The sequence below is a fragment of the Rhinoraja longicauda genome, chromosome 21 (assembly GCF_053455715.1).
Source record: "Rhinoraja longicauda isolate Sanriku21f chromosome 21, sRhiLon1.1, whole genome shotgun sequence".
NCBI classification, from domain to species: domain Eukaryota; kingdom Metazoa; phylum Chordata; class Chondrichthyes; order Rajiformes; family Arhynchobatidae; genus Rhinoraja; species Rhinoraja longicauda.
In genome coordinates this window covers 4,481,725-4,509,278 of record NC_135973.1, presented here as the reverse complement: position 1 = coordinate 4,509,278, position 27,554 = coordinate 4,481,725, and the positions used below count along the sequence as shown (strand labels likewise).

General features: G+C 43.4%; 2 protein-coding genes across 4 annotated transcripts in view; one reads left to right on the top strand and one right to left on the bottom strand.

The window, feature by feature from the left end:
* The window catches only part of radil (Ras association and DIL domains), a 38,926-nt gene extending 36,779 nt beyond the window's left edge, over positions 1–2,147 (top strand). The window contains exons 14-15 of the mRNA XM_078418414.1: positions 714–853; positions 1,701–2,147. Coding sequence (XP_078274540.1) covers positions 714–853; positions 1,701–1,800 — 240 coding nt within the window. The 3' untranslated portion in view covers positions 1,801–2,147. The remainder of the gene's footprint in view (positions 1–713; positions 854–1,700) is intronic.
* Positions 2,148–8,728: 6,581 nt separating this feature from the next.
* Positions 8,729–27,554, bottom strand: part of ap5z1 (adaptor related protein complex 5 subunit zeta 1) — a 34,523-nt gene continuing 15,697 nt past the window's right edge. For 2 of the 3 annotated variants that reach the window (XM_078418410.1, XM_078418413.1), the window contains 11 exons: positions 26,612–26,752; positions 21,876–21,913; positions 20,745–20,907; positions 19,798–19,976; positions 18,596–18,738; positions 17,231–17,380; positions 15,482–15,593; positions 13,248–13,345; positions 12,018–12,150; positions 10,765–10,979; positions 8,729–9,604 (listed from right to left, as the gene is read on the bottom strand). In XM_078418410.1, the coding sequence (XP_078274536.1) occupies positions 9,331–9,604; positions 10,765–10,979; positions 12,018–12,150; positions 13,248–13,345; positions 15,482–15,593; positions 17,231–17,380; positions 18,596–18,738; positions 19,798–19,976; positions 20,745–20,907; positions 21,876–21,913; positions 26,612–26,752 (1,646 nt within the window). In that variant the 3' untranslated portion in view covers positions 8,729–9,330. The remainder of the gene's footprint in view (positions 9,605–10,764; positions 10,980–12,017; positions 12,151–13,247; positions 13,346–15,481; positions 15,594–17,230; positions 17,381–18,595; positions 18,739–19,797; positions 19,977–20,744; positions 20,908–21,875; positions 21,914–26,611; positions 26,753–27,554) is intronic. The other variant, XM_078418412.1, reaches the window with a different exon arrangement.

Genomic DNA, 27,554 nt, shown 5'->3' with positions numbered 1-27,554 from the left:
CTTGTAGAGTGTAAATTGGTCGCTGACACTTAGCAAGTTTCCAGCTTCCTACATCTCAGCGACAACTGCAAAAAGAACTTCCATGTCAATAGACCACTTTGGGGTCAAATGGAAAGCCACCTTGTATCTGAAAATGTTTGAAATATGCAGCAGGTCAGGCAGCATCAGCGGAGAGAGAAACAGCTAATGATTCAAGTCAACATCCTTTCTAAAGAACCAGTTGTTTTGTTATAAACTGTCTAGGTAAATGTATGTCTTGATTTATAGTCACAAAACTACTCGATAAACAATGGTGCAATGATCTATCAGTTTGTACTACAGATATGTTTGAAATGTAATTGAATATTGACAAAAATCTCAATAATCAGTTTATTTTACTTAATCCTTAGATAAATTTTGCTAAAATATATATTTTAAATTCTTTCAAAATGAAACTACCTGTGACATTAGCAATTATGATTCTTATTTTATGCACTCCTAATTTTAAGTTTGAGTGAGTGCTAAGAAATACGGGCGCTGCAAATCTTTGTGGATACAACAGAACTGCAGATGCTGGTTTACAAAAAAAAGACAAAGTGCTGGAGTAACTCAGCAGGTCAGGTAGCTGGAGAACATGGATAGGCAACCTTTAGGGTCGGGACCCTTCTTCAATTCTTTGTGTTGATCAAGAACATCTCTGGTTATTTTGACCTGGTATTCTCATCCATCTGCAGCATACAACCTTAAAATCGCCCGGCATTTACATCAGAACTCTTCTGCCTGACAGCCCGGCATCCTCTGATGGGAGACTTGGAATCGGGGACAGGATCCTGGCAGTAAATGGAACCAGCTTAATTGGTGCAGATTATGACAGGTAATCACTGACATTCATCTGAATGAATGAATGAATAAAACGTTATGATACTTTCATTGAAACAGCATGGAAACAGGCCCTTCGGCCCAACTTGTCCATGCCCACCAAGATGCCCCATCAATGCTTGTCCCATCTGCCTGCGTTTGGCCTATATCCCTCTAAACCTTTCCTATCCATGCACCTGTTAAAACGTCTTTTAAATGTTATCGTACCTCCAACTACCTCCTCCAGCAGCTCATTCCATATACCCACCTGTGCATAAAAAAAATTGTCCCTCGGGTTCCTATTAAATCTGTCCCCTCTCACCTAAACCTATGTCTGCTGGTTGTTGATTCCCTTACACTGGGTAAGAGACGCTGTGCATCTACCCCATTCTCTCATGGTCTTGTACACCTCTATAAGGTCACTCCTCCTCATCCTATATTCCAAGGAGTAAAGTCCTAGCCTGAGATGTAGATTTAGATTTTTTAGATTTAGAGATACAGCGCGGAAACGGGCCTTTCGGCCCAACGGGTCCACGCCGCCCAGCGATCCCCGCACATTAACACTATCCTACACACACCAGGGACAATTTTTACATTTGCCCAGCCAATTAACCTACATACCTGTACGTCTTTGGAGTGTGGGAGGAAACCGAAGATCTCGGAGAAAACCCACGCAGGTCACGGGGAGAACGTACAAACTCCGTACAGACGGCGTCCGTAGTCAGGATCGAACCCGAGTCTCCGGCGCTGCATTCGCTGTAAGGCAGCAACTCTACCGCTGCGCCACCGTGCCGCCATGTAATATTTAGGCACGTTGGAGTCTAGGAATTCCTGAGGGGCTAATTTCTTGTTTCTGATTGCAGTGCAGTAAGCCTGATTCGCTCAGCAGGCGAGAGACCACGATTCCTCATTGCCAAGTCAGACTTCCTCATTGCTGAGAAGATCAGTGCTTCGTCCTGTTAATTCTCAGATATTGGACATTACCTGTCATCCTTTCATATTTACGTGACACGTGGTTGACAAATGGCAGTGAATTGTATTGTAGCTGTCCCTGCTTTCCCTCCTAAACTAGGATATTACAAGTTTAAACAAAATAACTTTCTCAAAAATATATATATTTTTGTCCAAATATGATTTAAAAACAAGCAACCACAAAAGGCTCAAAATAACCATTGACTTGGCCTACACAGCCTTCTGTGGCAAGAAACGAAGGAAAAAATAACTCTGACAATAAGAGTTTTAGACCATGCCCCTTTAAAGACTACACTACTGTAGTATTTATTCACAAAATGCTGGAGTAACTCAGCAGGTCAGGCAGCATCTCAGGAGAGAAGGAATGGGTGACGTTTCGGGTCGAGACCCTTCTTCTGTAGAAGAAGGGTCTCGACCCGAAACGTCACCCATTCCTTCTCTCCTGAGATGCTGCCTGACCTGCTGAGTTACTCCAACATTTTGTGAATAAATACCTTTGATTTGTACCAGCATCTGCAGTTATTTTCTTACACTACTGTAGTATCAGCTGGGCGTGGGAATGAATTCGGATTTTAATCAGAGGGTTGTGGATTTTTGCCCACTATTGGATTTGCATAGACAAGGCTGATAGCTGGGTCCATTAAATATAGCACATCATTTAGCAAAATGTCTTTCAGTTAGCTACCCATTCTACACTGCTGCACTAATTTAATATTCCACAAGGACCTCTGACAAGGGCTTTTAACAATTACTGTTTTCAAAATCTGGGAACTAATTCAAGAAAGTATTTTCCTACATTTGAAAATGTAGGTCAATTTTAGTACAAGTATCCTGACAAAATTCAATGTTGAATAAAATTGGGATCGACTGGAATCTGGTTTCACCAGGAATTTTATCCATCATGACAATTGGCTTGGGTGCCCAATCCATGCTGTGCTGATCAATGTAACCAAATCTTCAATTATCATGTAAATTAATATGTTAGACCAAAGATATATTTTAAAATTGCGGCATTAGGAACCTCTTAAATATGAGACAAATGAGCATGGCTGGTTGGCTTGTATCTTTGATTGGTGTAATATTTCCATGTAAACCATACTGTAGGGTTTTACTGATGTGGAGCAAATCCCTCTCAATCCCCTTAACGGAACAAGTTAGTCAGTCAGGGCCAAAGAGGAAAATGTTCCAGTGAGTCTATACAAGATTTAATGGTTGTTCCACCAATAAACTGCATGTTTTGTAAAAATAAAGTCAATTGTACATTTACTGGTATACAATAGAATTAGAAATTCTTATAAGTTAACACAATGCCAATTTATGGTACCGGACAATAGTAATTAGATTTTAAAATACATTTTACTTAAATAAACGTAGATAATTACAAGATTTATGTTGCTATTTTAAATCATATTCAATCTCTCTCCCCTCAGCCCTTTTAGTGTGGGGCTTCAACTAGAATAAACCCTCCTGCCACAACAGTTGAAGTAGGATAGATGTGTTAAGAATCCTATATAAAGTGATACTTTACCATATGTAAGATGTGCAGAGGTAGCACATGCATTCATGTTAAAGAGTACTTGCAAAGTTTCTACCTGTTCAAAGCAAAATATCAGCAGTGTTAAAGAGAAGATGCTGGAAGTATTCAGCAGACCAGGCTGCGTCGATGGGGAGAGAGTTTACTTCTCGGGTCAATGGCTTTTCAATGTAAATTTCAGCAGGTACAATTGAGATTTGGAAGCACAAGTTTTGAGGGACACTGTTAGAGACTCTTTGCTTCTGGAATTCAAACATTTGCCCTTCATTTGATAAGTTGATGAGATTGCTCTGATAGCTGGCACTTACTGGATGGGCCAAATGGTCTCCATCTATGTCTGTCGAAAGCAAATAAGAGAAATTAGAAGACAGATTAATTCTCAGGACTTGAGTGCAATCAGAGAGGTGCTCTGTTCTGGAGCTGATTAAACAAAGAAAAAGAGGTGCAGGAGTCTGCCATTTGGCACTTCGAGCCCCATATCCCTTGATTCATTTAGCCTAAAGCTAACTCTCTCTTGATCTTCCTTTCTGGCAAAAGGCAACTCCAAGTCATCAGGTCAACCCGCCTTTAACAGCAGACAACAGTTAGATGGCTATTCTGTTCACTGATATTAGTTGGCTCCAGATGTGTACACAATGTTTAGTTTAGAGACACAACATGGAAACAGGCCCCTCGGCCCACTGAGCCCACACTGACCAACAATCATAATTCTATGTAATCCCACTCTCTCATCCGCTCCCTATACACGCGGGGCAATTTACAGAAGCCAATTAACCTACAAACCCACACATCTTTGGGATGTGGGAGGAAACCGGAGGAAGCCCACGCAATTACTGGGAGAACATGCAAACTCTGCACAGACAGGTCTTGAGTCACGATAGAACTTGTCTCTGGTGCTGTGAGGCAGTAGCTCTATCTGTTGTGCCATTGTGCCGCCCCTGTGACAATGTTCGTCAGGTGTGCCCACAAAGTACCAGTAATTGTATTGCAATTCATTTTACATGAATTCATTTTGAGAGATGGCATGCGGTCTGGTAACTCCCTGCACATCTGTTCTTGGATACACTGAGAAGCTCTGTCCAAGAAACTACTGCCAGAAATTTGAGAATTGCATAAGATTTTGGGGGGTGGAAATTGGGTGACCCCCCCACCATTGCGGATACGAGTTTTGTGGGCAGGAACACAACATGCCCACTGTAGTTCAGGAACACAACATGCCCACTGTAGTTCTGGAACACAACATGCCCACTGTAGTTCTGGAACACAACATGCCCACTGTAGTTCAGGAACACAACATGCCCACTGTAGTTCTGGAACACAACATGCCCACTGTAGTTCAGGAACACAGACATGTTGAACAGTCATCTTTGTCTATTCTTAAAGAGCCAACAAAGTTGATATTTTTTTAAACATTTGTCTTCTCCAACTTTCCATGTTTTGTACTTAGTTTGGAACTATTATGCTGACGTGGTGGTGATCTAGGTTTTGAATATTCTTATAAATTCCACATCCACTACTCTGTGTTCAGATGGTCAAACACAATCAGATAGCTGCTTAAAGTTAATATTCGTAACAAAAGTTCTTCTGTTTTCAGTTTTGTAAAGATCAGTTATTACAGGAAGCAGAGATTGTATTTACAGTAATTTTTGGAACATTGTCATGTAGACACTGTCACTTTTAAAATAAAATATGCAATTACCCTCTTCTCAAAAAGAGAATTAAAGATTTTTCAATCAGATAATGAGCCTGAAATAAACACAAAATGCTGGAGTAACTCAGCGGGTCATGCATCATCTCTCGAGGAATAGGATAGGTGGTGTTTTGGGTCAGGACCCTTCTTCAAATGGTTGCTGAGCCGAAACATCATCTATTCTTTTCCTCCAGGGATGCTGCCTGACCCGCTGAGTTACTCCAGCAGTTTGTGTCTATCTTTGATATAAACCAGTGTCTGCAGTTCGACATGAGCTTAAAGTGAGACAATGGGAGACGATGACAGCTAAATGTAAAAGAACAAAGGGACATAAGTGTTAGTGTGAATATATAACTAATTCTACAGAGTTAGTTTTAAATCACATCTAGTATTTTATAGTTAATCTCACCTGAACAACTCATCCAAACATGGCATGTTCTGCAGATAATCATGTGCCATATGTTCAAAAATTCAAAAAGGATGTCATATACATTTGAGCTCCAATCTCATTCCAAAGCTGGATAATTGACAATATATATATTATCGACTGATAATATATAACTTAATAAAATTAAAACTCTCAGGCAATGAGAAAGCTGTTAACCTGACTGATCTCATTGAGTTTTGAATTTGCAAAGTGCTTATGAAAACTGTTTTAAAACATTCCCACTACACTTTCAATAGCTTTTCGCAATTCAAGGTTTGTCTGTATTATGACACTAATTATACCTCCATTATTATATGTTAAATATATGTACTGTTCAAATAATATATTTTGTAACTTAATGACATAGGAATGTTCAGAATATATTTCAAATATAAGCTATAAATGTATACATTTCTGAAAAATTCTATGCAAAATAAAAACTACTTTTCATGGATTAATCAGTGTCTTTTATTCATAATAAGTATTTTATTCAGTAGGATCATCACAATGTAAAGTTAAGTATTTATCCACAGAGTTATTGCAGGGATGAAAAAGATCAGAGGTAGTCAATACTGTTACCATTTGTAACCAAGATTTGCAGAGGCAATGCAGGTCTCGGCTCCCCTTAAGGTTGTGAAGTAGAAATCAACATTCCTAGTCTTGATGACAATATACTGACCGTGGCAGAGTTGCTGCCTTACAGCGAATGCAGCGCCGGAGACTCGGGTTCGATCCTGACTACGGGCGCCGTATGTTCGGAGTTTGTACGTTTTCCCCGTGACCTGCGTGGGTTTTCTCTGAGATCTTCGGTTTCCTCCCACACTCCAAAGACGTACAGGTATGTAGGTTAATTGACTGGGTAAATGTAAAAATTGTCCCTAGTGTGTGTAAGATAGTGTTAATGTGCAGGGGATCGCTGGGCGGCACGGACTCGGTGGGCCGAAGGGCCTGTTTCCGCGCTATCTCTCTAAATCTAAAAAAAATCTAATAAAGGAACAGGAGTACGGTACAAATTAACAATATGTAGCCTCACTGAAATATACAAACGGTAAAAAAGTTGATGGCCACGCATCAATAATCTGCACTTACAGGAGCAACACAAGTACCCTTTTTAAATGCTGGGTCTAATTGCAGAGAAGAGAAAGTAATCTTGTCGGAGCAGACTTCATGAGTTCACCAGGAAAACAGCCATATGAAAGGTTCAGACACTTTAACTCAAATTTCCACCTGCCAAATTATGAAAGTCTAACAGCAATTGTTTATTTCTCAATTACCTTGCAATTATTTCAGGCTGTAATAGTAATTAATGACTTATTGCACACAAATATATAATTAAATTCTCATTTTGTATGTGCAGACAAATTGCATCAATCACATGCTTATGTGCACAATGTTTCTTGAATACACACCAACTAATTGAGAGTGATTAAACTGAGATTGCAAATGGCAGCAATTTCCAGTGCTCCTTTGAGATGTACGTACTTATTTACTTACTGCCCATTATGCCTCCTGGCATGTAGGGCAACAACGAAGGTTCTCCACTCCTGTCTGTTCTGGGCTAGTTTCTGGACACTACCCCAGGTCAATTCCATAGTTTTCATTTCCTCCTCTACAGTTCCACGCCATGTGGTTTTGGGTCTCCCTCTTTTCCTTTTCCCTTCTGGTGTCCAGTGCAGGGCTATTCTTGGGATGCTGTCTGCTTCTCTTCTCAGTATATGGCCAATCTAGTTCCAGCGCTTTCTCATGACGATGGTATCCATACTCTCTTGCTGGCATTGAGCAAGATCTTAGTTGGATATGGTGTTTGGCCAAAATATTCCAAGGATTCTTCTCGTGTTCTTAGTATGGAAGACTGACAGCTGGTTGACATCACTCACTGTCATTCTCCAGCATCCCGAGCCATATAAGAGGGTGGAGAGGACACAGCTCCCGTATATCTTCAGCTTGGTCTTGGTGCTGTATTGCTGGGACCTCCATACATTGTTTAGCATTCTGAAAACATTCCTAGCCTGTTTAGCCGGTTCTTAATGTCATTTTGTGCTCCGCCATCGTATCTGACTTTACTACCAAGACAAATAAACTCCTCAGTTATTGGGAGGTCGTGTCCATTCACTTGGATTGGTAAGGGGTTTTGGATGTTTAGTGTCATTAATTCAGATTTTTTCTAGTTTATCTTCAAGCCAATTTGTTGTGCAAAGTCACTAAGACGGGATGATTTTTCCTGCATGTGTTTGTGAGTGTGGGAGACCAGAGCTATGTCATCAGCAAAATCAAGATCTTCCAATGTTGAGAAGAGGGTCCATCGTCTGCCTCTTGCTTGATCTTCGGTTGTCTGACGCATTACCCAGTCAATAGCAATATTGAAGAATAGCCCTGACATCACACACCCTTGTCGAACTCCTGGAATGTGTGGTTACTATTCCCTACTCTGCGAGAAGTTGGCGTAGAAGCTCTGAATTACTTCGACTGTGTGCTGTGGGATCCCATACATTCGTAATATGTCCCAGAGACTGTCCCGGTGGATGCTTTCAAATGCTTTCTCAAAATCAACAAAGTTTATATATATCTGTCTCTGCCACTCTGTGCACTATTCTATAATGTTTCGCAGGGCAAATATCTGGTCAATGCATCCCCTCCCACCACAAAATCCTGCCTGCTCTTTCCTGAGCTGTTTGTCTACTGCTTCTGAGGTACATTGTATTATAATCTTTGCCAGAATCTTGCTTGGAATTGATAGAAGAGTGATCCCTCTCCAATTGTTACACTCTCTTAAGTTGCCTTTCTTTGGTATCTAATGATGACTCCTTCTGACCAGTCATCAGGTATCTCCTTTCTTTCCCAAATAGCTGTGAAAAGTGGTACAAAATACTTAGGCTGCAAGGTCTGGGTCCACCTTAAACAGTTCTGCATTGAAGTTATCTTGGCCAGGGGTTTTTCCACTTTAAAGGGACGTAATGGCTGTAACAATTTCCTCCTTAGTTGGTGATTCAGTGCTAGTATCTAGGTCATCCTCTGCTTGTTGGGTGTTAGCCTTGATTATAGGCCAGTTATACCTTTGAAGGTATTTATTTCACAAAATGTTGGAGTAACTCAGCAGGTCAGGCAGCATCTCAGGAGAGAAGGAATGGGTGACGTTTCTTCAGTCTGAAGAAGGGTCTCGACCCGAAACGTCACCCATTTCTTCTCTCCTGAGATGCTGCCTGACCTGCTGAGTTATTCCAGCATTTTGTAAAATAAATACCTTCGATTTGTACCAGCATCTGCAGTTATTTTCTTACACTAGTTATACCTTTGAGATGTGGGATGTGTTAATCTAGCTATTTTTGGTTCTCTTATATTTTGATAAAAGAAACTCCAAGATGAATAGATTTGAAAACTTAAATGGGTGACCTAAATCTGTAATTATGATAGATATGTGCTTCTTCAATTCGGAACATCCAATTACGATTCTGACACAATTTTAAAAATATATATTTGAAATTACACACTTTAAAAGAATATTAAATTGTGAACCAGACAGAAACAAATGACAGATCAACTTGTTAAACACAGTCTTTCACTCCACAACTTTTAAAAGTTGGCATCCCTGTTACTAGACTTTTTGAAGAACTCAAAGACCATGTAAACAATTGTCCTACTTGGAAAGGAAACACACACGCATGCACAAGTTCATATGTCCAAAGATAGACACAAATTACTGGAGTAACTCAGCGGGACAGGCAGCATCTTTGGATAGAAGAAATGGGTGACGTTTCGGGTCAAGACTCTTCTTCAGACTGTCGCACTGAATTACTCCAGCATCTTGTGTCTGTCTTCAGTGTAAAGCAGCATCTACAGTTCCTTCCTACACATTTAATGTGTCCAGAGGTCCTATGCAGGGAATCCGGGTCCTGGATTTCTCTGCAGCACCTTGCTGATAGTCCTCATGGTAAGGGGCAGTGAAGCGTTTGTATCTTTGTACCACCGTGGGCTGGCAATGTCTGCAGAGGGTCCCAGTATGAGCTGAGCAACGTTTGGAGCTTTCAGCAGGTTGTTGAGTTCATTGGCACGGGCCAGGATTTCCTGAATATCATCTTCGCTGTACAGAGAGGAAATCAAAGCACTCCGGACAAATGGACGTATCTTGGACAGGAACAGGGAGACCCTGGAGACAAAGTAAACCCTGGGGTTAGTGAAGGTTTTTTTTCCCTTAGCTTATTGAGCAAAAACAAAAGGTTTCATCACAATATCGTCACAAACCAACATTTTCCTTCAAAAAAATACTTTAAGTGCAAAAAAACATCATCTCTGTGATGAACTGGTAAAGAAGTCCATCAACTCCAAAACCAAAGTGTATCAGGGAATTAAACCCTCCTTCAATAAATCCATTATGAAGTTATGTTACTGAAGTTATTTTCATGCCTTTGTTTGTGTTACAGTAAATTGTAAAGGGGAATAACCAATTAAAATGAACTTTGTGCAGTGGTATGGCCAGTTAGTTGAGGCGTTACTGTACATGGTCATACAGAAACAGTGGGATGACATAATTCATTTATAACATTCAAAAGGGATGAAATGGATACGTTCACATTTATAAATCTAAAGAAAGGTTCAGAATATGAATCCAATTGAGATATCTGCGCTATTAGCCTGAAAATTAACATCAGGGGTTTACTACTGAAACGACATCGGTCCATTCCCTCCACAGATGCTGCCCCAGGTGCTGAGTTCCTCCAGCACTTTGTGCTTTTCTCATGATTCCAGTATCTAGTTTCTCTGCTTATTTTCCCAAAATCTGGAATGTTTTCCCTTCAAGTATTATTCTGATCCATTTTTGAAAATTACTCTTCCACACCGCTCACAAGCAACACATTCCACATCATAACAACCTGCTGCACAAATAAATCTCACTTCCCCTCTCAATAGACACAAAAAGCTGGAGTAACTCAGTGGGTCAGGCAGCATCTCTGGAGAGAAGGAACGGGTGACGTTTCGGGTCAAGACCCTTCACCTCCCCTCTATTTGTTTTTGTCTGCATCCTTTACCAGGAGATACAAGGAACTACAGTTGCTGTCTTACACAGTCAGAAGAAGGGTCCTGACCCAAATCACCCCCGTGTTCCCCAGAGATGCTGCCTGACCCACTGAGTTACTCCAGCACTTCCTCTGGTTATTGCTTCAGCTGCCAGTGCAAACACTTTCTTCTTATTTAAAACACAATGTAACCATTAAAATAGCTGTGCATTGCTGATTAATTCATTCTAACTTGGAGAATAACTCCCACCACCCCATTCATTCTGTTCTCGACAAGAACTGGAGAGAGTACCTGGGGATCAGGTCTTGGCTTCGAGAAGCTAATTTTGCCAGCGTTGTCATGAGAACGGTGATAACCCGAGGTGAGAACTTGAAGATGCCGGTGGAGGATCGCAGTTGAATCATCTCAAACAGCACGGCTTCCAGGGCTTCAAAGAACTTGGTGATCTGTTCAACCGTGCAGCGCCTGTCATAGGACAAAGACAGGTACTCTCCTATGGCCCAGACCTGAAAGCACAACACCAAGAGGGACCTCAGGAATTCACTCAGAGGGTAGTCTGTATCGGGAATGAGCTGCTAGAGAAAGCTATAGGAGTAGATACAACTATGAATTTTAATAAACATTTGGACAGACATCTAGATAGGAAGGGTTGAGGGCTATGAGTCAAATTTAGGCAAAATTTGGACTGCACAGTGGTGCAGCGGTAGAATTGCTGTCTTACAGCGGCAGAAACCCGGCTTCCATCCTGACTACGGGCGCTGTCCGTGCGGAGTTTGGGTTCGTGTGGGTTTTTTTCCAGGTGGTCCGGTTTCCTCCCACACATTAAAGACAGGTTAATTGGCTTCGGTAAAATTGTCCCTGATGTGTAGGATAGAACTAGTGTATGGGGTGATCACTAGTTGGTGTGGACTCAGTGGGCTGAAGGGACTGTTTCTGCACTGTATCTCTAAGTCTAAAGTAAAGTAGGACTAGTCCGGTATAGGACTAGCCAACTTGGTCGGCATAAACAAGGTGGGCTGAAGGGCCTGTTTCCGTGCTGTACAGCTCTATGTATCTATGTTGAGCTTTGTCAATTGGCAACAACACTGCTGCTTGTTGGGTAGCCACTGACGTGAATATTTAGCTCTGCTCTTCCCTCGCCTGTCCATGTTCTCCAGCCTGACCTGCTGGGTTACTCCAGCACTTTGTGTGTTTGTTCTAGTATGTAAAGGTCGGCTGTTGACTGGGACGATGTGCTGAGTCATCAGGAGACCTGCAGCCCAGGGGTCATTAAAGGCATTGCTCATCCAACATGCTCTAATTTCACATTATGACGTGATCTAGTCAGATGTGTAGCAAGGAGCTGCAGATGCTCAGCCAGTCAGATAGCATCTCTGGAGAAAAGGAATAGGTGACGTTTCGGGTCGACTCTGCAGAAGGGTCGTGACCCTAAACATCACCTGTTCCTTTTCTCCAGAGATGCTATCTGACCCGCTGAGTTGCTCCAGCTTTTTGTGTCTATGCTCTGGATAGAACTGGTCATTTTGCCCCCTGTACTTCCTTACCACATGAATGAAGAAGCCCTCTTTATTTTTGATATTGCTGACTGTTCCACAGAACTCCAGCAGCTCTTTGGACTGTTCCACAATGAGAGCTGGGTACCGTTTACAAAGCACCATGAACTGGGAACTGAATACCCTGTGGAAATGTAGAGAGATAAAAATAACCAATAGCCCAGTTATAGCTGGAGAAGTAATAATTAATCACAATGTAATGAAACCTGACCTAAACAGATCATGACATCCATTATTTAGTTTTCCCAAAATTCACACTTGCTAAGTCACATGATTATTGTGCAGTATTTTAATGTAAGTCTTTTGAGAACCCAAATACTTAACGTCTGCTCATTTGACTATCCCATCGTTTAAGAAACAGTTGGACAGGTACATGGATTGGGCAGGTTTGGAGGGTTATGGACCAAGTACAGGCAAGTAGGACTAGGGCAGCTGGGACATTGTGGGCCAGTGTGGGCGAGTTGGGCTGAAGGGCCTGTTTCCACACTGTATCACTCTATGACGCTATTTAGTCATAGAGTCACAGGGTTGAAAAACACAGTAGGGGAACAGGCCTTTTGGCCCTCCGAGTCCACGCCGACCATCGATCACCCATTCACACAAGTTCTATGTTGTCCCACTTTCTCATCCACTCCCTACACACTAGGAGCAATTTACAGAGGCTAATTTACCTGCACACCCGCAGGTCAAAATCCTGGAACTCTACCTAAAGGGAACATGGAGGGGGCTTTCAGCACGCAGGCTCCAACTGTTCACAAAGGTGAACTGCTGGCTTTTTCCTACCATTTTATGCTTTTGTTTTAGATATCCACCATCTGTAGTTTTCTATTATTTAAAGCATTCTAAATCGCAACCAACACACAGACCAGGGCGGCACGGTGGCGCAGCGGTAGAGTTGCTGGCTTACAGCGAATGCAGCGCCAGAGATTCTGGTTCGATCCTGACTACGGGTGCAGTCTGTACGGAGTTTGTACGTTCTCCCCGTGACCTGCGTGGGTTTTCTCCGAGATCTTCGGTTTCCTCCCACACTCCAAAGACGTACAGGTTTGTAGGTTATTTGACTGGGTAAAATGTAAAAATTGTCCCAAGTGTGTGTAGGATAGTGTTAATGTGCGGGGATCACTGGGCGGCGCGGACTCGGTGGGCTGAAGGGCCTGTTTCTGTGCTGTATCTCTAAATCTAAATAAATCTAGACCAGCGTCACACCGAGGTCCTGCTCACCGTTGAACTTCAGCCTTGAAGTCTGGGATGTCGTACAGAAGGCTACTTCGTTCCAGGATGACCAGAGCCAGCTGGTTAATCAGTGGTCCATCTGCAAACTGAGGGCAGCGAGAAAGTTCACAAAATGCCCGCTGACTCCAATATATTAATGAGAAAGCAGGTAAGTGGGTGAGGCAACGGTGACAACAGTTTGATTCTGTCTCTCAAATGGCACTGATTTTGTTTGCCCAGAACACAAAATAATATCAATAAATTATTGGCACGACACCTCAGAGTCAAAAATGTTCCTAATCGGGAGAAATAGAAACAAGATATATCAAAGATAGACACAAAGTGTTGGAGTCACACAGTGGGTCAGGCAGCGTCTCTGGAGAAAAAGAATGGGTGATGTTTTAGGCCAGGACCCTTCTTCAGACCCCCTATCTTGAAGACCAAACTTTTCAGGAACTCCAGAGCAATGGTTAATTATGTTGTTGGAAAGTGGAGAGAAACCTCTCCATTGCCGGAAGCAACAGATAGAGTTGACAGAGAGCAAGTGACAAGAGGAAGGGTAGATGCTTGGTGCATCTGGCTGCCAGGCTACACCCAAAGCTGACCAGCGGGAGGCTAAATGCTTGGTGCATCTGGCTGCCAGGCTACACCCAATGCTGATCAGTGGGAGGCTTAATGAGGAAACCAAGCAGGGAAAATAAACAGATGCTTGGCCCAGGTTAACTCAGTTCTTTAGTAGAAAACAATTAGGAGGAGGAAATGCTGTGGATTATAACATTAAGATTGAAGAAAGGTCAGCTCACTGTCTAGCTGCTTATGTACGTCAGAGGTTTAAGCCTCGGAGTGTTGAATCAAAGTTTAGCTGAATGTGCAACTTAAACTTCAGCACCTTTCTCGACAACCGTCTGGGGAGAACGCTGTGTGTTTATGCCAAGATCCAGCGCTATAATGAGCGCACAAGTTTGCCCATCAAATTGTGGCCAGTTAACCTGGTGCTTATTAATTAGTTTTGAGGCAAGAACACTGACTCACTGCCAAGTACAAGATTTTAAAATTAATTTCCTCTACATGCCCTGACAAGGCTGGCATTTATTAGCCTCGTTCCTGCAATGCAAAGGTCTGATAAACCTATTTCAGAGGCGAGTTAAAGTCAGCTATGATGGAAAGGGACTGATGTGTTGGATGCAGAGACTGGTGGGGACTGGGGAACTCCACTCTGTTCTGTTTGGGGAGGGAGGCAAGGAGGTTTGAGGAAACATAGAAAATAGGTGCAGGAGTAGGCCATTCGGCCCTTCGAGCCTGCACCGCCATTCAATATGATCATGGCTGATCATCCAGCTCAGTAACCTGTACCTGCCTTCTCTCCATACCCCCTGATCCCTTTAGCCACAAGGGCCACATCCAACTCCCTCTTAAATATAGCCAATGAACTGGCCTCAACTACTTTCTGTGGCAGAGAATTCCACAGACTCACCACTCTCTGTATGAAGAAATGTTTTCTCATCTCGGTCCTAAAAGACTTCCCCCTTATCCTTAAGCTGTGACCCCTGGTTCTGGACTCCCCCAACATCGGGAACAATCTTCCCGCATCTAGCCTCTCCAACCCCTTTAGAATTTTATATGTTCCAATAAGATCCCCCCTCGGTCTTCTAAATTCCAGCGAGTACAAGCCTAGTCTATCCAGTCTTTCTTCATATGAAAGTCCTGCCATCCCAGGGATCAATCTGGTGAACCTTCTCTGTACTCCCTCTAAGGCTAGAACGTCTTTCCTCAGATTAGGAGACCAAAAATTAGGAGATATGGGTGAAGATTTTCCCACCACGTTGTCCATTATTCTCCAACATTGCCGCTACCTTCGATGTGATCCCACCACTAGCTACATGTTCTGGTCCCCACCCCCTTCAAGTTTAAGCTGGGACCTTTCTCTCAGTACTTCCTTGGTTCACCCATCCCCTCCCCATCCAATTGTTCCCCCTGCCCAAGTACTCTCCTCTCCAAGCACAGGAGATGTAACACATGTCCCTTTATCTCCTCCCTTACATCTGCCCCAGGGGCCCCAGCAGTCATTCCAGGTGAGACAAAGATTCACGCATCTTTTCCAACCTCATCTATTGAGTTTGATGCTCCCCATGTGGCCTCCGTTTTTCTGAAATAACAAAATAACTTTCTCAACTGGAACTAGTGCAGCGAGATGAACTGACCAGTAACTGAGGCAGTGGATGATAACGAGGGTGTTTTAGTACCTGAGTGACGACTTTGAAGTAAACCTGCAACAGGATGGGGACGGTCTGTGCACACTGTACGACTCGCGGCCGCTGCGCCATGTCCGACAGAACCTCGTGAAGCTGACTCAATCTGAGGCGGGGAACATAGCCAAGAGACACGAGTGTCTTATTATTATATGTCCCAAAACAGGGCAATGAAATCCTTACTTGCAACAGCACAACAGATACGTAAAGATAGTACTCTGTAAAACCCATAATAAACAAAAGAAAGTTTGGTCATAGATGATGGATAATAGATAGAAACAAATAAACGGTCAGTGGAGAATCCTCAATCAGTACCGAGGAAGGAACAGCTCCACAAAGTCACAGCCACACACCCTTCAGGCCACCATGTCCATGAAGATCCTCACATCACCTGCTGACTAATCTCATGTACCAGCACTTGGTCTTTTCCCTGCTCTGTCTCAGCTGTTCAAGTGCTCGTCCAGATATGTTTTCCGTGCAGTGGGAGTGCCTGTAGTTCCCCAGCAGTGTGTTCCACGCTGCAACCAATCTCAGTCATTCAGCACGGAAACACGCACTTCAGTCCAACTTGCCCATGTCAACGAAGATGTCCCATCAGCACTAGTCCCAAAGTTCCCAATGTTGGGGGAGTCCAGAACAAGGGGCCACAGTTTAAGAATAAGGGGTAGGCCATTTAGAACTGAGATGAGGAAAAACTTTTTCAGTCAGAGAGTTGTGAATCTGGAATTCTCTGCCTCAGAAGGCAGTGGAGGCCAATTCTCTGAATGCATTCAAGAGAGAGCTAGATAGAGCTCTTAAGGATAGCGGAGTCAGGGGGTATGGGGAGAAGGCAGGAACGGGGTACTGATTGAGAATGATCAGCCATGATCACATTGAATGGCGGTGCTGGCTCGAAGGGCCGAATGGCCTCCTCCTGCACCCATTGTCTATTCCCATCTGCTCACATTTAGCCCATATTCCTCTAAACCTTTCCTATCCTGAAATGTACCTGACCAAAAATGTGGTTATAGTACCTGCCTCAACTACCTCCTCTGGCAGCTTGTTCCATACACCCACCACCCTCTATGTGAAAAAGTGAGCCCTCAGGTTCCCATTAAATCTTTCTCCTCTCACCTTAAACCCCTGTACTCTGGTTCTGAGTCCCCTACTCTGTATAAAACCCCATCTATTCCCCTCCTGGTTTTAGACACCTCTATCGGATGAGCTCTCAGCCTCCTGTATTTTAAGGAATAATGTCCGAGCCTGTCCAACCTTTCCATAGAGCTTAGGAGAGGTTGGACAAACTTAGATTATTCTCTCCGGAGTGTCAGGGGTTGAAGGGAGACTTGATAGAAGTGTGTACAATTATGAGAGGCGTATATAAGACAGACAGTCAAAACCTTTTTCCCCAAGGTGCAAATTGCAAAGAGTAATGGGTATAGCTTTGTCAGAGATTAAAATATATGCACCCCACTGTCTGTAAATGTAAAAGCACCTTGAGAGATCAAGGTTTAAAGGAGATGTGTGGGACAAGTCCTTTTTTATAGAGCAGTGAGTGCCTGGAACGTACTGCCAGGGATGGTGATGCAGACAGATAAAATAGTGGCATTTAAGAGGCATTTAGATAGGTACGGATATACAGGGAATGGAGGAATACTGATCACATACAGGCAGAGGGGTTTAATTTAACTTGGCATCTTGTTCGGCACAGACATTGTGGGCTGAAGGGCCTGTTACCGCGCTGTACAGGTTTGCTTTGTGTACCTGTCGATGGTATCCCCTGTTCCTGACTCCACACGGAGGATGTACAAAAACATGCTCCTGTAGTATGGATGTAGGAACGCCTCTGTAGAGCTCCACACCTTTCTGCTTTGGTCAACCATCAGCTTCTCTGTCACTGAAGAGCACAATGCCCTAAAGGATTAAAAACAAATAATCTGAACATGAATGAACGCTCAAACTCAAGGTCCATAACGCGACAGACGGGAAACCAGACATTAAACGTCACAGAATTAGCAGAAACCTTTCTGGATCTACTCCAGGCATAGAATTCATATTTAGTATTTTCTAAAACGTTGATACATATCAATATTGATATGACCAGTGGTTCGTCATTGGTCCACTGGCAAGGACATTACTAACTAAATACAATATTTATATTATAGTGGCTCGGCAACCGTTTCATCGAACACTTGTGCGCAGTCCGCCAAGGCCTGCTGGATCTCCCTAACCATTTTGACTCCCCCTTCCCCTACTGACCTTTCTGTCCTTGGGCCACCTCTGTTGCCTGAGTGAGGTGAGGCCACACGCTAACTCGAGGAACAACACCCGTAGGACGGCACGGTGGCGCAGCAGATGGTAGAGTTCCTGCCCCAGAGCACCTGCAGCCCCGGACACCTTGGTTCGATCCCGGCTATGGGCGCTGTCTGTCTTTACGGAGTCTGTACGTTCTCCCCGTGACCGCGTGAGTTTTCCTCCCAGATCTCCGATTTCCTCCCACACTCCAAAGACGTACAGGTTTGTAGGTTAATTGGTATGTGTGAGTTGCCCCTAACTTGTGTAGGATACTGTTAATGTGCGGGGATTGCTTGTCAGCACAGCCTCGGTGGGCCGAAGGGCCTGTTTCCGCGCTGTATCTCTAAACTAAACTAACGCACCTCATATTCCACTTGGGTACCTTGCAACCGAGCGTTTTAAAAATGTAATTCTCCAATTTTAGGTAAAATCTAACAACTCTTCCCTCTCTCCCACACCCCTCCCCTCCCCTCCCCTGTGTCTCACCTGGACTCTCACTTATTTCTCCCCTCCTCCTCCTCCCCCATCATTCCTTCCTCTGGCTTCACAACTCACAACACTTCAATCCTTTTGTCTCACACCTGTTTTGTCATCTTTATCCAAACATCTTCCTATCACCCCCCCCCCCTTCGCCTGTGATCACATATTATCGGCAAGCTTCCTGCCCCGCCTCTCTTCCAGCTTTCTCCCCCCCCACATCAGTCTGAAGAAGGGTCTCGACTCGAAACATCACCTATCCATCTTCTCCAGGGATGCTGCCTGACCCGCTGAGTTACTCCAGTAGTTCCTTGTTTCACTATTGAGGAGAGGGGTTACCTGCAGTCGGGTCAATACCTGAGCTGGACCTCGAGTGATGCCGTCACGCAGGGCAGATCCAGCAGTGAGTGGAGGATCTCAATCGCTGTGTCTGGATGAACCAAATCTGGCAGTAATTCTATGAAGTCGGGGAACAGGGCTGGTGTGTTCCAAGCTAGGAACTGGTTAGAAAGATACAGACACAAATAAAAGTTCATATGTCCGCAGTGAAAAGGTAGCTGTATAGCAGTACTGAGCAGTAACCTCACAGTGATAAGCTCGAGCACTCTCAGCTACTGTAGCTTTTACTACAGTCCTAAGGTTATATAGAAAGTCAAACAGGCGGCACAGTGATGCAGCTGGTGGAGCTGCTGCCCCACAGCACCAGGGACCAGGGTTTGATCCTGACCTCGGGTAGTTTGTGTGGAGCTTGCACATTCTCCCTGTGACCACGTGGGTTTCTTCCAGGCATTCCCACATCCCATAGACGTGCAGGTTTGTAGGTAAATTGGCCTCTGCAAATTACCCCGAAAGCTTTATAGGACTTTAGTTAAGCTGCATTTGGAGTGTTGCATGCAGTTCTCACCACCCTGTTACAGGAAGGATGTGGAGGCTTTGGAGAGGGTGCAGAGGAGGTTTACCAGAATAATGTCTGGATTAGGCAGCATTAGGGAGAGATTGACCAGACTGGGATTGTTTTCTCTGGCATGACGAAGGTTGCAGAAAGACCTGATAGAAGTATATGAAATTCTGAGAGGCATGGATAGGTTAGACAGATAGAACTTTTTATCCCAGGATGGAAAAATCAAATACTAGAGGGCAGAGCTTTAAGGTGAAAGGGGCAAAGTTTAAAGGAGATGCGCGGGGCTGGTTTATTTTACATTGAGGGTGACAGGAATACGCTGCCAGGGATGGTGGTGGATGCAGATACATTGTGGTATTTAAGAGGCTTTTGGATAGACATTTGGATATGCGGGGAATGGAGGGAGATGGGTTATGGGCAGGTAGGTCAGCGATGGTCTTGGCATCATGTTCGGGTCAGACATTGTGGGCTGAAGGGCCCATTCTTCTGCTGCACTGTTCCATGCAGGGAATGGATGAGAAAATGAATAGCAATAGAGTTCGAGTGAATGGATAATGGATGGTTGGCGTGGACTCACTAGTAGACCAAAAAAGAGCCTGTCCCCATGCTGTATCTCTAGACTCTAAACATATCAGTTTTTCTTACAATCAAGTCTCACCTTCAATAGATTTGGAAAGCTCTTGTGAAAAATAGCAACACTCTCTCTGAGTGTTTTTGCATTTTCTCTGCAGAACTGAACAAACTCAAATGCCAACATCGGGTCTTGATAGAGTTCAGAGGGAACCTTGGTGAATAATTGTCGGTAAACGGCCTCAGAATCTACAGCTGCCAGCTCACCTGAAATGTAGAGGTTCATGACATTTTGCTTACGTCTTTGTTCATGAAAGGGACAGCACCATTACCTGATTGGCAATGCTGCCTCCTGTGTTAAACCCTTGCAATAGCAAGGAGAGACATTAGCTTGGATGCTGTAGAATCGGTATGAGTCGAACTGCGAAATAGCCAAGGGCAGAAAACGCTGGTTGGAGTTCCACCAAACAGCAGTACGGAGGTTGGGGATCGCATCAAGCAGGAAATTAGGGATGCGCGTAGCAAAGGTACAACGGTTATCATGGGCAACTTTAATCTACATATAGAATGGGCCAACCAAATTGGTAACAGTGTTGAGGAGGAGGATTTCCTGGAATGTCATATGGGATGGTTTTTTAAACCAATATGTAGAGGAGCCGACGAGAGGGCAGGCCATCTGAGACTGGGTATTGTGTAGTGAGGAAGGATTAGCGATCTTGTTGTGCAAAGCCCCCTGGGCAAGTGACCATAATATGGTGGAATTCTGCATTAGGATGGAGAGTGACACGGTTAATTCAGAGACCAGGGTCCTGACCTTAAAGAAAGGAGACTTTGAAGGTATGAGACGAGAATTGGCTAGGATAGACTGGCAAATTATACTTAAAGGGTTGGTGGTGGAGATGCAATGGCAACGATGTAAAGACCACATGGATCCCAAGGAAGAGGCTTATAAATTGGCCAGATGAAGCAGCAAACCGGACTGGAAGAAATTTAGAACTCAACGGAGGAGGACAAAGGGGATTCATGTTGACTTACTGTGATTCAGATAGAATTGAGCCACTGGAAGAAGCACTCTGGCAAAGCTGGAGTCTGCAATGATTCTACTGTACAGGGCTTTTACCACTGGGAAGGCTCGGTACACAAAGAGAGGATCATGTCGACAGATCAGGTCCATCAAAGTCACAGCTTCAATCAAGCACTAGGAGACAAATAAAGAGCAATCAGCCAGAGACAAACAAGGCAGAAATCTAAAAAGAAAATGAGGTAAAGAATGTGATTTCTTTTCAGCATTTGTCCTTCTTTCCGATGGTGACCATGGGCACATACAGGAATTCAGCTTTGGTACGGCACTTTAACCACGCATTTTATGGTGGTACAGTGGCACTACTGGAATGCTGCTGCCTCACTCTCACGGTGCCAGAGGCCCAGGTTCGATCCTGACCTTGGACGCTGTGTATGGGATTTGCACGTTCTCCCTGTGACCATGTGGGTTTCCTCCAGTTCACATTCCAAAGCGCGCGGGTTTGTAGGTTAATTGGCCTCTGTAATTAATTGCCCCTAGAGTGCAGGGATTGAATGCAAAAGTGGGATAACATAAAACTAGTCTTCATCGAAGGTTGACATGGACTCAGTGGGCTGAAGGGCCTGTTTCCATGTTGCATCTTTCAATCAATACACATTCTTAATACATTTTAAGATTATTGAGGGGAAGGTGTGAGATTCTATTACACTGAATGTAGTGTGTAAGATGGAACTGCAGACGCTGGTTTAAACCAAAAATAGACACAAAAAGCTGGAGTAACAGCGGGTCAGGCAGCATCATTGGAGAAAAGGAATAGGTGACGGTTTGGGTCAAGAAGGTGTCTCGGCCTGAAACGTCACCTAATCCCTTTCTCCAGAGATGCTGCCTGACCCGCTGAGTTACTCCAGCTTTTTGTGTCTATCTTCACTGCATGCAATTGTAGCTTTCAATACAAACAGCAAAAGGTTGTGAAGATGACAATGTCTCATTCTAAGTACGGTCATGTAATGTCCTCTAGTTGAATCACAGCAATATAAAACACTGTTTCTGTTTTTTTATTTATGCTAGACAAAGCAGATAGGGATTCTCTGATGTCTATCATTTTATCAAGTTTATTTTTAAACATTGTTGTTTTAACTACTTACAGCTTTCTGAAGTTCTGAATCGGACTTCTTGAGTGCTTCTGTTGCAAGAAAAGAATATGATTTAAAATCACTTGTCGGGCAAAGTCACATTTGCTGATGTTCACAAGTCATAGGTGCAAAGTAAGGCATTGGGCCCATTGAGTCTACTCCGAGCGTGGATAAACTCACAAATGTTGCAACCATAGTCTTTCACTCTTTACAAAAGGTAGGATGAGCGTGTTTCTCGTGACAGTAAGCACTGGTACAGTGTAAAGGGACCTCTACAAGGTTGAAAAGTAGATGTTCTAATTTTCTAGAATTTTTAACATTACAAAAAGATGACTAAAGTTTAAAAAATAAACTTTATTAATTAATTTAAGGCTTTTAAGCAGCTCGGAGGAGGACAATCCACCAGAGGCACCAACAACAAGGAAGGACATGCGTACTGGCAGCATTTTTCCTTAAAAAATGCTTTCAAGAGAGAGCTGGATAGAGCTCTTAAGGATAGCGGAGTGAGGGGGTATGGGGAGAAGGCAGGAACAGGGTACTGATTGAGAGTGATCAGCCATGATCGCATTGAATGGCGGTGCTGGCTCGAAGGGCTGAATGGCCTACTCCTGCACCTATTGTCTATTGTCTATTGTCTAAAATAACACTGGGAAGAATATGCACTTATAATAATCACATATTTGATTAGTAATGATGTCAGGGGTTACGGTGAGAAGGCAGGAGAATGGGGTTCAGAGGAAAAGATAGATCAGCCATGATTGAATGGCGGAGTAGATTTGATGGGCCGAATGGCCTAAGTCTATTCCCAGAACCTATGAACGTAATTCTGCAAGTTTCCAATCATAGCCATTAGGTATTACAGAATCATGACTCGATAACGGACAATAAAAAGTCCGCACCGACCAGCGATACACACTAGCACTATCCTACACACACTAGGGACAATTTACAGAAGCCAATTAACCTACAAACCTGTATATCTTTGGAGCGTGGGAGGAATCCGGAGATCCCGGAGAAAACCCACACAGGTCACAGGGAGAGCGTACAAACTCTGTACATACAGCACCCGTAGTCAGGATTAAACTCGGTTCCCTGGTGCTTGTTGTAAGGCAGCAATTCTACCGCTGCGCCACTGTGCCGCACTGATTGGAAGATAGTCAAGAGCTTTGGCAGATTTATATGGATCTTAAAATGGCGATGTCAAGAAGGAACAAAGGCCAATTTAAAAAATGCACAGAGATAGAATGCTATAATTCTAATAAAACAGCCACACTAAAAGCCTGAAGTAATCTTGCATAGTATTATGGATGTGAAAGAATTTGTGCCAATCTAGAATGAAAAAACTCAGGTGGGTTCTCTACGCACTCTAGTGGCAGAAAGAAAGTGTTACAATTGTGCTTGCATCCATGAGTTTAAAAATTTCTGTGAGCAGAAAGTCACTAAAATTAGCAACTAAATGAGATTATTTTATCAGTACATTTTTAGTGAAAGCCAAGTTTCTTTTAGACGGGCACAATTTCAATATTCGATGTCTCTGCAATTAACTCTGCCATGTCTAGTTGTAACAATAACAATGCATTAGTATTGTTATCGTTATTAGTATTGTTATTAGTCTAGTTTGACAATACATTATTCTCCATTTATTTGTGCCACTGTGGTAAAGTCATCTTACAGCTGCGACTGCAAGTTTTAAAGATTACTTGATTGCAAACATTTAATTTAGTCCCATATCCATTTGGAATTATATGTCACACTAAATAACAATTAGTGGTGGCGCAGCGGTAGAGTTGCTGCCTTACAGCGAATGCAGCGCCGGAGACTCAGGTTCGATCCTGACTACGGGCGCCGTCTGTACGGAGTTTGTACGTACTCCCCGTGACCTGCGTGGGTTTTCTCTGAGATCTTCGGTTTCCTCCCACACTCCAAAGACGTACAGGTATGTAGGTTAATTGACTGGGTAAATGTAAAAATTGTCCCTAGTGTGTGTAGGATAGTGTTAATGTGCGGGGATCGCTGGGCGGCGCGGACTCGGTGGGCCGAAGGGCCTGTTTCCGTGCTGTATCTCTAAATCTAAATCTAAAATCAATTACTACAGAGTTGAATAAAATGGAAAAGTGGAATTGAAGACTGTGCTAATCATAGATGTGGGCTAGCAATGACTTTAATTGCTCACTATGCTTTGCGAAACTATCAACACCTCACGGGGAAAATAATGAACCATTAAAAATAAAGATTCAGCTAAAATGAAGCACCATTATTTAAAATCAGTACCATGAATAATAAGTGCTGGAGTAGCCCAGCGGGTCAGGCAGCATCTCTGGAGAAAAAGGATGGGTGACGTTTCAGGTCGGAATTCTTCTTCAGACTACTACCATGAATAACAAGACCTTAATAATTTTTACAAAGTCTTTTTTTTAATTTGCCACAAACTGTTCATAACATAGATGTTTATCTGGAGTAATCTTGCACCATAACAAATTCATGATTCTAAGTGAGCTTCAGGATCTGACAAAGAATTCATGTTGTGCAGGAAGGAACTGCAGATGTTGGTTTAAACTGAAGATAGACACAAAATGCTGGAGTAACTCAGCGGGACAGGCAGCATCACTGGAGAGAAGGAATGGGTCACGTTTCTGGTCGAGACCCTTCTTCAGACTGAAGAGGATTCTCGACCCGAAACGGCACCCAAGAATTCATGTTGAATGCATAAGGAAAATCTAACACCCAATTGTGTTACAGTTTATTTTTCTTTTTAGTAATTTCATGTATTATGGTCATATTTAAAAAGCGCAGCAAATTGCTGCCCTCTTCCCCATGTAAGGTTGTTTCATGCAATCTCCTTCTGTGATATATGGTTTTATATGAAAATCTTGCTCTGTGGTAAATTCTTGTGTGCTAATGAACATTATTCTGCAGTTTACTGTCATATACTGTATCGGCTGTTCCAGGTGTCAACTCCTGTATATCGGCGAAACCAAGCGCAGGCTCAGCGATCGTTTCACTGAACACCTCCGCTCAGTCTGCCTGAACCCACCTGATCTCCCGGTTGCTCAGCACTTTAACTCCCCCTCCCATTCCCAATCTGACCTTTCTGTCCTGGGGCTCCTCCATTGTCAGGGTGAGGCCCAGTGCAAATTGGGGGAACAGCACCTCATATTTCGCTTCGGCCCCAGCGATATGAACATTGACTTCTCTAACTTCAAATAGTCCTTGCTTTCCCTCTCTCTCCATCCCCTCCCCCTTCCCAGTTCTCCCACCAGTCTTACTGTCTCCAACTACATTCTATCTCTGTCCCGCCCACTCCCCTGACATCATTCTGAAGAAGGGTCTCGACCCGAAACGTCACCCGTTCCCACTCTCCAGAGATGCTGCCTGTCCCGCTGTTACTCCAGCATTTTGTGTCTACCTTCCATTATTCTGCAGTTATTCTACAGTATTTCCTATCGTATGTTTACGACCTGCTGAGTCTGGGAATGATCAGAAGCAACCTCTCCTTCCAAGTAGTGAATAAGGTGATAATTACACTTAATAACCTCAGCCCTATGTGTTAGTGGAGCTAAAACAAAGGTCTGCAGTTGCTGGAAATGTGATACAAACACAGAAAACGGTGGAAACCAAATAGCATTTGTGGAATGAGAAACGGAGCCAACGTTTCAGTCAATTATTTTCCATCCGAAGTAGAAAAGTGAGAAAACAACCACCTTTACGATGCAATATGCGGGGCGGGTGGTTTTGAGTTGCAGAGAGAGGGGAATTATCACCATTTAGCATATTTCTACAGGCTCAACAGGACTCTATACCATCATAAGCACAGTAAAAAAAGGATCTTACAGGATGGAATAAACACACAATGGTGGAGTAACTCAGCAGGACAGGCAGCATCGCTGGATAGAAGGTGTAGGAAAATAACTGCAGATGCTGCTACAAATCGAAGGTATCACAAAATGCTGGAGTAACTCAGCAGGTCAGGCAGCATCTCAGGAGAGAAGGAATGGGTGACATTTTGGGTCGAGACCCTTCTTCAGTCTTTATTGATGGCTAAATAATTTATCCAGTAAGCATGCAAGGAACTAAACTCCTCCCACACATCAACCTCTCTATCTCTCTCTGCAATTTATAATATGCTTTTTTCCTTACTATTCCATCTTGGGAATAAGTAATTGATCTGTTTCATTCTCTGAAGAATGTCTGAAGAAGGGCCTCGACCCGAAACATCACCCATTCCTTCTATCCAGAGTTACTCCAGCATTTTGTGTCTATCTTCATTCTCTACAGACATTGGCTGACCTGCTGAGCGTCCTGGGCATTTTAGTTATTAAAAAGTGAAATTGTTTTTTCACTGCCGATTGCTAACCATAATGGTATTTAAGTGGAGTAATTGCCTGAGGCGAAAGAACAAGAGGAGGTTTAAAATAGAGATAAAAGTTTTTTCCCCCTTGATATTGAGGTGGGACAGCTGGTAGAGCCGATGCCTCGCAACGCCAGAGATTCATGTTCAATCCTGACCTCAGGGAGAACAATGCAAACTCCACACAGACTGCACCTGCGACCCTGTGGGTTATGTCCGGGTGCTTCAGTTAGCTCCCACATCCCAAAGACGTGCGGGTTGATTGGCCTCTGTAAATTGTCTCCAGTGGATGCAAAAGTGGGATAACGTGGAACTGGAGTGAATTGTTGGTGTGGACTCAGTGCGTCACAGGGCCTGTTTCCATGTTGTATATTTTAATTGATCAATCAGTGGTACCTACTTCTATCACATTGTTCAATTAACCGGTTGCAATATTCAAATGTTTTCTCCCTCAGACGTTCCTTCGGAGGCAGCAGGCGACTGGATGTTGAGGAAGCTGAAACCACCGACATTATAGAGCTGTCCAACTCCGACCTTTCATCTGGAAGACAGATTGCAATGATTAATAACTTCAAGTCGCTGCATTTCTGCATAACTCCATCACCTCAGCGAATTATGGTGAAACAATGATGAAGGAAAAGCAATTATCTTAGTGCCAGCAGGAAGGTCAAATGCAGGATGCCAGTGAATACAAGTGTAACAACTCTCTTATAAGAACAAGAGAAAAAAATGAATAAAACAGCTTGAAGTTCGTATTTTAAAATAACTTATTATACTCGTGTTACAAAGTATTCACTTTGGATTAAACAGCTTGCTGTTTCCACAAATCCACATGCCCTTGTTCATGCGCACTCATATTTTCTAGCTCTTTTAAGACCTGTCAAACATACGTATGTATATAGAACACAGCACTGTGCTGTAAAGATACAGGCCCTTCATCCCACAACGTCTCTGCTGAACATGATGCCAAGACTAACTCTTATCTGCCTGCATATAAGCCATATATCCTCCATTCCCTGCATATCCTTAATGCCACCACCGTACCTGCCTCCACCACCACCTCTGGTACACACCACTCTGTGTAAAAAAACTTGCCCGCCCATCTCCTTTAAACTTTGCCCCTCTCACCTTAAAGCTACGCCCTTTAACATTTGAAATTTCCATCGTGGATAAAAGTTCACACTGTCTATCCTATCTAGGCCTCTCATAATTATATATACTTCTATTAGCTCTCCCCTCGATCTTTGGAGTTCCAGAGAAAACAATCCACGTTTGTCCAACTTCTCCTTGTAGCTAATACCCCCTAATCCAGGCATCATTCTGGTAAATCTCCTCTGCATCCT